The following is an 11453-nucleotide window of genomic DNA, read 5'->3' as shown; positions in this document are numbered from 1 at the left end:
AGTGTAACACTAGAGTTTTCTTCTTGATCGTCTTGTGATCATCTTTATTTATGATTTCTTTTAGATAATTATATTAATATTATATCTATAAGTTTGAGACAAATTTATTTTGTTTTATCAATTTTATAACGTCTTATTTTATTAGTTGTAAGCTACTAATATTGTGATGTTACTATAAAAAAATAAATTTACTTCAAATTTGAAAAAAAAAATATTTTGAAAAATATTTCTTTATTTTTAACAAAATTTGAGAATAAATCGAATAAAAGAAACAAATATAAAAATTAAATTGAAACTTTGTCATGTGACACTACGTCACATCATCACGTCACAATATGACATTGTCATGTTACACAATTTTAATTTGACATATCAAAATTTTTCCAAAAAATATAAAAAATTATTTTAAAATAATTAAAAGAATTTTAAAAAATAATAAACACATAACACTGTTTTTAATGTCATTTGTACAGTATTAACAAAAAAAATATCATATTGCATATTTTTTTTCACAAATAAAGACCAAAATAAGACTAAAAAAATTATAGATTTTTAGACGAAAATATGACTAATTAAACCAGTATATTACTTAAATTGAATTACTATTATAAAAACAGATATTAAAAGAAAAGAAAATCAAATTACTTGTTCATTTGAAAATCGAATTCAGAGCAAAAGAAAAAGAAAATAGGAATCCTTAAAATAAAGAAGATACAAACTCTTAATATCTTGATTAAAACAGAAGAATTAATTATTTGTTAATGTAATTTGGAAATAAATTAATGAGAATAACTACGTACAAAAAAAATATAATTTTTTGGGGATAGATTGAAAAGACAAAATAAACTGTTTGAAAAATTAAGTTTTCACAATCTATATGTTTCGGTTAAATTTTTATTTAAATCCAAAGTTCAATATTTCAATGATTACCCATTAACAAACCACTCTTCCAGCTGCATATTTATTTCAACTCTCACTTACAAATATATCATTCATTTATCAATAATTAATAATTTAAACTAAATAAATATAAATATTAATTTTTTAATTTAATATGTTAGAGGCAAAATCATACCCAATCCAACATTGATACGGGTTTTAGCCCAAATACCGGAGCCCACACCCAACGATTAAAAATACTAAAATAGCCTCGTGGGAGACTTGGACTGTAACGAAGACAAGTTTGTTGGAAGAAATGCCGGGAGAAGAATATGATGGTGTCGCCGGAGAACAGCGAAGACCTCTCATCATCAACCATGATCTTGATTCTTCAGTTCACATCCTTCACCAAAATGAAGACACTATCTCTCCTCTGCCATTCACTCATACAGAAACACTAGCTTTACCCTCTCTTCCCGTTCCTAACCAACGCCTTGCTTCTCTCGATGTCTTCCGCGGTCTAACCGTTGCGGTTTGTCTCCACTACTTCTTTCATCACTTTAATTACTTCATGTGTATGATTAATTCAAAGCGCCGCTAATTCAAGACGGTTCTAATTACTTTCACTAGCTTTGCGTTAATTGCTTGCCATCGATGAAACAAGGCGAAGAAAATTAGCTTCTATTATTTCGATAATTACAGTTAGTTACGTGTATACATATTGTGATTTGGATAATTGGAATCTAGTTGCTTCTCCTTGCATTTAAATGAATCTTTTAAATTCCGCTGCAGTTGATGATATTAGTTGATGACGTCGGAAGAGCATTCCCGTCCTTGAATCATTCACCATGGTTTGGGGTGACACTAGCAGATTTTGTAATGCCATTTTTTCTCTTTGTGGTTGGCATTTCGATTGCTCTTGTATTCAAGGTACGTAATCTCGCAAATTCCGAAAACTTACGACACTGGTGTTCTATGTCGTGGTTTTGTACTGTGTATCACTTAATGAGTGATGTTTTGGACTTTGGCCACTATTTTTTATTCATATTTATATATGTTAGTGGTTTTCTTATATATATATATATATATATATAGACGTACAAATTATGAAAGAACAATAACTTTGAACGATGTTTTCATTCCTGGACAACCTTCAGAAAGTCTCTAGCAAACCCAATGCCACGAAAAAAGTTGTATTGAGGACAATTAAGCTTTTCCTATTGGGGCTGTTACTTCAAGGTATGTTCACTTGTTTTTCTTCCATTTCGCTACCCTCGCAACCAGCTGAAACTTGTCACGCAAAGTTCTCATGTATTCCTTTGTGCTTGTTATTCATTATTCTTATTATTTACTAAAGGCTTAATTAAGTTTTAAGTCCATGATAAATTTGAGTATTTTTAACTGAGTCTCTATGCAAGTTTTTTGGTATGTTGAATACTCAATTTTTTATCTTTCAACCTAGTTCTTGCCATTTAATTTTTCCGTGGGTATCGTGCCTCGTTGTCTTCCAAAATCTCACATTGTTAACACTTGAAAATAAGTAAGCAACGTAACTAGACAATATAAAAGTCATGCTACTAAATTGAAAAATAAAAATATTTTGACTACTTAATAGACAAAAAAATTAAATTGGAACTCTCTATTGAAAATATCCAAATTTATCTGGTACTTAAAACTTAATTCAACTTTATTCTCTCTGTATGTATAAGTGATGCAATTGAAAACTATAGCTTTAATGATTTTGTCTGAAAATTGTTCATAGGTGGGTATTTCCATGGACGTGGCAAATTGACGTACGGAGTTGATTTGAGTAAAATTCGCTGGCTTGGTGTACTTCAGGTAACTGCTACTAGTAAATTTGTAAACCGTAACTTGTTAAGCTTGTTTTCTTTCCATTATTTCTAATTCAGTAGGTTTGGTATTATTGTTGTACATGTTATTTCTTTTATGATTTACTACATGCCACTAAAAATTGTTATTTTAATTAATGTTTTGTCAAATAACTTATCTATTTGATCTACAGTTAATGAGTGATTTTCGATTGTGATCTTTATAATGTTACTTCTTGACTATAGTCAATGCTTTGTGAATTGTGTTGTGAAAGTAAATACAGTGTTTTCTCACTTATGTTTTATGTTAAGGATGGTTTCAGATTTGCGATAAGTACAAGGGTCATATGTCATTGAAACTAGTTGTACTATTGTAGGATATAGGTATTAGCTGAGCAAACAAGTTGGCACTTAAGAAAATAACCAATCACCTATCACTTTAATTTTTATAAATGTGCTGAGTTTGATACATAATTTTCTTGTATGGTATCCAGAGGATATCTATTGGATATTTCTTGGCCTCAATATCAGAGATTTGGCTTGTAAACCATAATATTTTGGTTGACTCACCGGCAGCTTTTGTGAGGAAATACTTCATTCAGTGGTTAGTTTACTTTTCTGGTATTTAGTTCTTCCAGGGGACTGAGCTTTGCGATTAAAAGTTTCAACTTCTATGTTGAATTTTGCTATAAACTATGCATAACAATGTCATGTTTCTTTGTTATTTTCTTAAAAATGTTTGTATAGATGATTTCTTTGTGCCAATTCTCATTACATATTGATGCAGATTCTGCTACCTGATTCATGATAATGCACGGTACTTTGGGTTCTATAATGCCCTTAAGTTTTTATTTTGACATTCTCATATGAAATGGACGTACTTGTCATGTGTCATGGATCTTTTTTGATACACAGTTCACTATGCTGTATTTTAAGGTTAAAACTTAATTAAGATAAACATTTTTTTCTTTTTCTGCATGTTCTGGTATGTTTTCAACTTTTGTTGATTGGATTTTAATCTCTTGAGATGAAAATGTGTCCGCCATCATTTGAACCTGATAATTCGATATAAACTGATGCTGCAACTTGCACCCGAACTTCATTACAAAATATTAATGGAGTAGTTGTGAATCATGGCAACTTTTCCTTCACATTGTTAGGCTAAAATGTGTATACTTTATTCAAAAGCATGAACATATCTTTTATAAAATTTTCAAGCTACCTTTTTGCAAAAATAAATAAATAAATTGAATTCAGGTTATTGTAATGGATCAAGATACTAGCTCCCGGCATCTAATTGTCAAAATTAAACTTCCGTGGGCACTACCTTTGGTTGCCTTGTGATATTCTTTGGTGCTGATTGCTTATTTCTTTATGCAGGATGGTTTCTATCTTACTATGCTCAGTGTACCTTTGCTTGCTCTACGGTCTCTACGTTCCAAATTGGAAATTTGAACATTCTAATATGTTTGGGTCCAGTCATTTAACAATTATTCAAAATGTAAGGATTTGGTTACTGTTGTATTGAATGCTGAAAGACATATTAAAAAAAATTTATTTATGACTTCATCTTGTGTGCTTAACTCATGACACATTGCAGACAGTAGACAAAGTCAACATGTAATTTGGTTTCTTATTGCTGATATTCTTTGTGGAATCTTTGTTAAATATATAATCTATAACCCCCAGGCATCGACCAGCCCAATTCTGGTGAAAAAGCTACTCTTAGAATATAATAGGGTTTTTCTTTATTGGTCTCTATGTTACATGTAATGTGGGTTATTATTGCTGATAGTCAATCCTTCCTTTGTGACAGCTGTCAACTAATCATTTCTGAAACCTCTCCCCTATTTTGCTGAAAAAGAAAACTCTTTTATAATTGTGAAAGTATTCATAAGCTGTATTTTGATCATGGTTAATTCTCATAGATCAGCGTGCTTACAATTGTTGTATTTTGTTTAGAAATATAATTGCATATTTAGTGATAGCCTCTTTTTATGACACATAATTTCTGTAACACCCTAGATTCTAAAATCCCATCAGTAGTTTGAGCTGTCTAAATATTGGCCAAACAATGACCTTGAAAATCTGCTTACACCATCAAGTAGTTGTTTAGTATCGGATGGCATATAAACTTCTGTTTTGTACTTCAAAATATTTAATTATCACCAGCCGTCTCTTTGACTAAACCATGACTTTTCACTTTTCAAAATTCAAACTTCAATTTGTATTTCATAAAATGATGAAACTCTGGTAGACTAGCATCAAAGCATCTTGCTATTTAAAAATGATTTAGAGTTCTTACTTTAATGAACTGAGAAAACAATAATCTAAAGAGAGTAATATTCATAGATAATCCATAAATATTAGAGAATAGATGCAGATGGATGTAGTGTGACATTATGATGATTGACATTTAATTTCATTTTTCATGGATTATGATGGCTAGGTTTTCATGATTATCATTTTTAAATTATGTGGTTTTTTTATGATTCTCCTAGCTACTGGGAAAAATTGGTTTGTAGTTATGCATTTTCGTATGCCAGGTTCATTGTGAAGTGAGGGGAAGTCTTGAACCTCCTTGTAATGCAGTGGGATTTGTTGATAGATTAATTCTCGGTGAAGATCATTTGTACCAGCGACCTGTGTATATAAGGACAAAGGTTATTTATCCTCAGTAACTCTTTACTCTTTTATTGAATATACTGCCACCTCAAATTTAAAATATCTTATCTGTTAAATGATCTTATTCCTGACCTTTCCATTCTCAGGAGTGTAGTGTCAACTCTCCTGATTATGGACCCTTGCCTCCAAATTCACCTGGATGGTGCCTTGCACCATTTGATCCAGAGGGTATTTTGAGGTGGAAAAGCATTCCCTGCTCCCTTCTTTTATCATTTTATAATTATTACAGTGGCATTGGAAACTATGATTAAATCTTATAATTTTGAGTCTCCAAAAAGAAGATATTTTATTTTATTGAGCTTTTGCACAGTACTTAGTTCATGTTTTCTTAATATGTTTTCACTGTTCTCTCATGTGTTGGTAATTTTTTTCCTTGATATTAGATTGGCACTGACAACTTTAAAATATAGTCAATGTAATGTCTGCTAATTGATTTTCTTTAATCTTCCAGTTCACTCATGGCTGCAATTACTTGCTTCATGGGATTACAATATGGTCGCATAATTGTACTTTTTCAGGTTTCGGTTATGATTCCTTTATGATGCCTTAGCTGGAAAATTTAAATTTGTCCCTGGGATAGTTCTACTTTTTATGATTCAACTGCTGTCTTGTCCATTCAGGATAACAAGCAGAGGGTACTTCTTTGGTCTGTGTTTTCCTTCACTCTATTGTTAGTAGGATACATTCTGGAGATTTTAGGTACTCTTCTAATCATAAATTTATTAAGATAAATAGGGTCCTATTCTCTGACAGCTGAATTGCTTTTTCAGGAATTCCTTTATCAAAAGCACTGTACACGTTAAGCTACATGTTCATAACTGCAGGGGCATCGGGCTTAGTCTTGACTGCTATCTATTACATTGTAAGTTCATCCTTGTCCCCTAAGTAGAAATATTTTATATCCCAGGAAAGCAGAGATTGTAGGAAAATAAACAAAAGGTGGTAGGCTGGTACTTAATGACGTTAATCTCCCACTACCAATGGAAAAATGTACATTTGTTTTGAGGGCCATGTTTGGGATCACCCTTACAGCCCTCAATGGCCTTATCTGGTGCACTTCTTGAGCCCATTTGTTAACCCAGTTGAATCACTGCCAAAAGCAAATGGTGACATTCTGTTAGGTTTCTTGGGGACAAGAAACCTAGATACTATCTCAAAATAAACAATCACAAAAAGAGAAATGAATCCTCACTGTGAGGCAGCAGTTTATTGAATGGAAAATACTGAAAACAATCAATAACTGTTACGTATCCGAGTATGGAACGTAACTAGAATGTTTCTTCACACACTCTCACATACAAGGAACAATGGAAAATAGCTGAATAAACCTCTTTTATTGGATTGAAATAACTGAATCCAAGAAACAAACAATAACTGGGAGCAGGATCTCCGTCAGTAACCTATCTTACAAAACTCACAAATCAAAAGCATACCTTTAACCCTAGTCTTCCCCTTTATTTATACTAATTAATTCCCTCCCAAAATGTACTGAATATTAGAAAATAATCCTATTTACTATAATTATATGATACGAATATATTTAGCCTTATTTATTATATTTAACTTATACTGAATCATATACTAAGATATGACTTTGTTACTCTAATTATCCTTTGTTGAATATCTTCTTAGAATATCTCTCTTATTACTCTAATTAATTTCCTGCCCATCCTAAATGTTGTGGCAGTTAGGATGCTTCCTCGCTGTTTCCAACTGTTCGGCCTGGTCGTCCCCCCTTGTCTACCGTTCGGTCAACTCGGTTCCCTCCTTCTACCGTTCAGTCTGGTCATCCCCCTTGTCTACCGTTCAGTCAACTTGCTCCCCGCCTTCTACCGTTCAGTTCCCTTCTCTTTCTCTCCTATACCTCTTCCTCTCATATACTTTCCAACCCCTAACATTACCCACCGCCTGATGATTAACCTTGTCCCCAAGGTTGTAGTCTGGATATTGGTCTCTGATTGTCAGAGCGTCTTCCCATGTTGCTCCATCCGGTCCCCCTCTTTCCATTCTATTAACACTTGTTGCACCTCGTCCTCCCCTTGATGTATCTGTCTTCTATCCAAAATTTTGATCGGCCAAAAAGATGGTCCCTCCACCTGCAAGTTTGATGGCAGTTCCTTCTCTACGCTTCTTTCCCCTACTGCCTTCTTCAATTGAGATAAATGGAAAATTGGATGTTTCCGTGCGGTATCTGGTAGTTGAAGCTTAAAGGCCACTTCTCCAATCTTCTGTATGACTTGGAAAGGTCCAAAGTACCGTGCGGCTAACTTAGGATGCAGTCTGGATGGCATTGAGGTATGCCTGTGCGGTCTGATCTTTAAGTACACCCAATCTCCCACCTCCACATCTGCTGGTCGTCTTGCTTTGTCGGCCTGTTTCACCATCAGTTCCTAGGCCCTTGCTAAATGAAACATTAGCTGTTTTAGTGCTTCGTCTCTTGTCTGCAACTCCTGGCTGACTGCTTCCACTAAGGTCTCCCCTGGTATGAACCTGTGCAAAGAAGGGGAAGATCTCCCATACACTGTTTCAAACAGAGTACATCCCACCGCCTCTTGATAGATGGTATTGTACCAATATTCCGCCCAGGGTAGTACTAAGCTCCATCCCTTTGGTTGTTCTGAGCAAAAACATCTCAAATAACCCCCCAACACCCTGTTCACGACCTTGGTCTACCCATCGGATTCAGGATGATAGGTTGTGCTCATCTTCAGTTGACTCCCCTTCAGTTGACTCCCCTGCAGTTTAAATAGCTCCTTCCAAAAAAAACTCAGAAACAATGGATCCCTATCACTCACGATAGATATTGGTACCCCATGCAACCGGACAATATCCTTCACAAACACTTCAGCTATGGTACAGGCGGAATAGGGGTGTTTCAGTGGTATGAAATTACCATATTTACTGAGACGGTCTACTACTACCAGCACAACACCATACCCGTGGGATTTAGGCAACTCCACGATAAAATCCATACTTATCTCTTCCCAAATGGCGTTGGGTATGGGTAAAGGCTGCATTAACCCCTGCGGAGAGGATGACAAATATTTATGCTGTTGGCATACCAGGAAGCTTGCAACAAAGTCAGTCACTGCTTTCTTCATTCCTATCCAGTAAAGTGATTGTGCTACCTTGCGATAAGTCCGATAAACCCCTGAATGCCCTCCTGTCTGAGTCGTGTGAAACTCTGCTATCAGCTTAGGCACCCAGGCCGAGTGAGCTGAAATCAAAAGCCTCCTCTTATAGTGTAACTGATCATGTTCTAGGGTAAATGAGGGATGCGAGTTGGGGTCCTTTCTTAGGTCTTCTATCACTTTCTTTAACGCTTCATCCGCTTCAACCTCCTCCAGAATCTCGCTGAAATCTTGCCAATAAGGTTTGGCCACAATTCTCAACTCCTTTTCTTCCTCCGTGTCCTTCTTTCGAGATAGGGTGTCTGCAACCCTGTTGGTTACCCCCGACTTGTACACAATCTCAAAATCATACCCTAGGAGTTTTGCAATCCAATTCTACTGATTCTAAGTGGTGATGCGCTGCTCCAAAAGGTATTTCAGGCTCCTTTGATCAGTGTGAACCACAAATTTTTGACCCAATAGATAGGGCCTCCAGTGTTGTATGGCCAGGACCAACGCCATCAGTTCCTTCTCATATATCGACTTACTCAATGATCCCTCCGATAACGCCTTGTTGAAGAAAGCAATGGGCCTCTTCCCTTGTGTGAGAACCGCTCCTATCCCTCTTCCTGATGCATCACACTCAATATGTAAAGGCTGGTCAAAGTCAGGCAGAACCAGCACTGGTGCAGTGGTAACGACCTTCTTTAATCTAGACATGGCCTCCTTTGCTTGCTCTGTCCATGTAAACTGCCCTTTTTTAAGAAGATCGGTCAATGGTTTGGCAATTTTCCCATAATCCTTCACAAACCGCCTATAGTATATGTCAGGCCCAGAAACCCCCTCAAAGCCTTCACCATCTTAGGCTTCTCCCAATCTACCACAACCCTTACTTTGTCCTGGTCCATCTTTCTCCGATATCTGATGACCCAAATATCTTATCTAGACTTTGCCAAACTCACATTTTTTTCTATTGGCCACCCAACTGTTACGTATCCGAGTATGGAACGTAACTAGAATGTTTCCTCACACACTCTCTCACATACAAGGAACAATGGAAAATAGCTGAATAAACCTCTTTTTATTGAATTGAAATAACTGAATCCAAGAAACAAACAATAAATGGGAGCAGGATCTCCGTCAGTTACATGGGAGCATAACCTCTCTTACAAAACTCACAAATCAAAAGCATACCTTTAACCCTAGTCTTCCCCTTTATTTATACTAATTAATTCCCTCCCAAAATATACTGAATATTAGAAAATAATCCTATTTACTATAATTATCTGAATATATTTAGCCTTATTTACTATATTTAACTTATACGGAATCATATACTAAGATATGGCTTTGTTACTCTAATTATCCTTTGCTGAATATCTTCTCAGAATATCTCTCTTATTACTCTAATTAATTTCCCGCGCTTCCTCGCTGTTTCCAACCGTTCGGCCTGGTAGTCCCGCTTGTCTACCGTTCGGTCAACTCGCTCCCCTCCTTGTACCGTCTGGTCGTCCCCCCTTGTCTACCATTCGGTCAACTCGTTCCCCTCCTTCTACCGTTCGGTTCCATTCTCTTTCTCTCCTTACTTCTTCCTCTCATATACTTTCCAACCCCTAACAATAACCTTTAAGGGAAAACATTCCCTTCTACCCAGAACAGTCCCTGTTCAGAAATAAAATACTCAACAACCAAACCTAGTACACTTTTCCCTCCTTAAAAGACAAAAACCGCCTAACTAATTAAAACTTCCCTTGACTGCTGTTTAAACTCCTCCTAACTACCCCTAGCTACTTCTTACCAATTTCTATGTTTTATTTTTCCTAACTTAAACCTTCAAAGACCTATCACATTCTGTTCTTAACAGGTGACTATAATCGCAGCCAACTGTTTAAAAACCTGCAATCAAAACATATTTTCTTGCAGGTTGACATAGAACATAACAGAAAGCCTACAGTTTTACTGCAATGGATGGGAATGAATGCTCTTGTTGTATATGCATTGGCAGCTTGTGACATTTTCCCTGCAGCTATCCAGGGTTTCTATTGGCATTCTCCTGAAAATAATTTGGTAATGTTTGTTTCCCAATTATTCTTTGAATATCTCCTCTTTTATTGTAAGTTATATTATTATATAAGCTAGAACTTGTTTTTTCTTTGAAGATTAAACTTTTACTGATAGGAGTCAACAGATTTCTGTAAACTCCTCTTTGGAATTAGAATTGAACTGCTATTGGACCTGTCAGGTGGCATTTTCCCAAATACTAATTAAACTGTTTGCCTTCTTTGTTTGTGGACGATGTGTATAGATTATACTTGTTTAACCTGGAGAATTTGGAATCATAAATTGCTTCATACTTTTAGTACGAAAAAGAAGTGACAGTGCCGAATGTATAGTGCAACCCATTTACATAACCCTTCAGATATTTTGTCCACTGCAATTGAAATGATTCTAAGTATTTTTCTCCCTTTACTCAAGCAAACTGTAAACTTAAAGCTCTTTAACTCCATTTTCTTAGTCGAACGAATATAGCATGGTTTGTTTTCATATGGCGAGAATTATGAAAACTACTTTTTTTATAGCATTCCTTAATTTGTCACAATTGCATTTTTGGTGGAGGGATGTCATTGCAAAGACCTTTGTCATACTTAATCAATAAATTTGGTTTTTTGGTAATTTATATGCAGGTTGACGCCAGTGAAGCTTTAATGCAGGCCATATTTCATTCCGAAAAGTGGGGTACAATGGCCTTTGTAATCGTTGAGATTTTATTCTGGGGTATTTTTTCTGGTTTCCTCCACAAGAAAGGGATATATATAAAATTGTAATTGATGGTGCAATCACGCAAAAGGCAATGAGCCGTACATATCAATGTTCCTTGTATATATCTTCCATTAGAAACTAGCCATGCTTTTTTCAGTAAGTACATATCTTGGTTATATTTGTTGATTCA

The 11453-nt window shown here is 35.3% G+C and overlaps 1 protein-coding gene across 2 annotated transcripts; it reads left to right on the top strand.

Annotated features, from left to right (window-relative positions):
* Nucleotides 1-1169: 1169 nt before the first annotated feature.
* Nucleotides 1170-11453, top strand: LOC124842982 (uncharacterized). 2 transcript variants are annotated; one of them, XM_047319600.2, is made up of 13 exons: nt 1170-1411; nt 1672-1809; nt 2037-2118; nt 2642-2718; nt 3203-3312; nt 4089-4209; nt 5255-5371; nt 5480-5571; nt 5845-5911; nt 6014-6092; nt 6164-6255; nt 10427-10570; nt 11188-11453. In XM_047319600.2, the coding sequence occupies exons 1-13, from the start codon at nt 1196-1198 to the stop codon at nt 11326-11328; spliced, it is 1476 nt and encodes a 491-aa protein (XP_047175556.1). In that variant the 5' UTR covers nt 1170-1195; the 3' UTR covers nt 11329-11453. The 2 variants fall into 2 exon arrangements, with proteins under 2 accessions (XP_047175556.1, XP_087952784.1); XM_088096658.1 differs by lacking the exon at nt 11188-11453 and having other exon boundaries at nt 10368-10566.

The sequence above is a fragment of the Vigna umbellata genome, chromosome 8 (assembly GCF_029865625.1).
Source record: "Vigna umbellata cultivar VRB3 chromosome 8, Vumbellata_1.0, whole genome shotgun sequence".
NCBI classification, from domain to species: domain Eukaryota; kingdom Viridiplantae; phylum Streptophyta; class Magnoliopsida; order Fabales; family Fabaceae; genus Vigna; species Vigna umbellata.
Note: the sequence above shows the minus strand (reverse complement) of the source record. Positions and strands in the feature narration are given on the sequence as shown.

Coding starts and splice junctions, on each gene's coding strand:
- LOC124842982 (XM_047319600.2), top strand. CDS start 1,196: ATGCCGGGAGAAGAATATGATGGTGTCGCCGGAGAACAGCGAAGACCT. Junction 2,119..2,641: donor ATTGGGGCTGTTACTTCAAG/GTATGTTCACTT, acceptor AATTGTTCATAG/GTGGGTATTTCCATGGACGT. Junction 6,256..10,426: donor TGACTGCTATCTATTACATT/GTAAGTTCATCC, acceptor ATTTTCTTGCAG/GTTGACATAGAACATAACAG.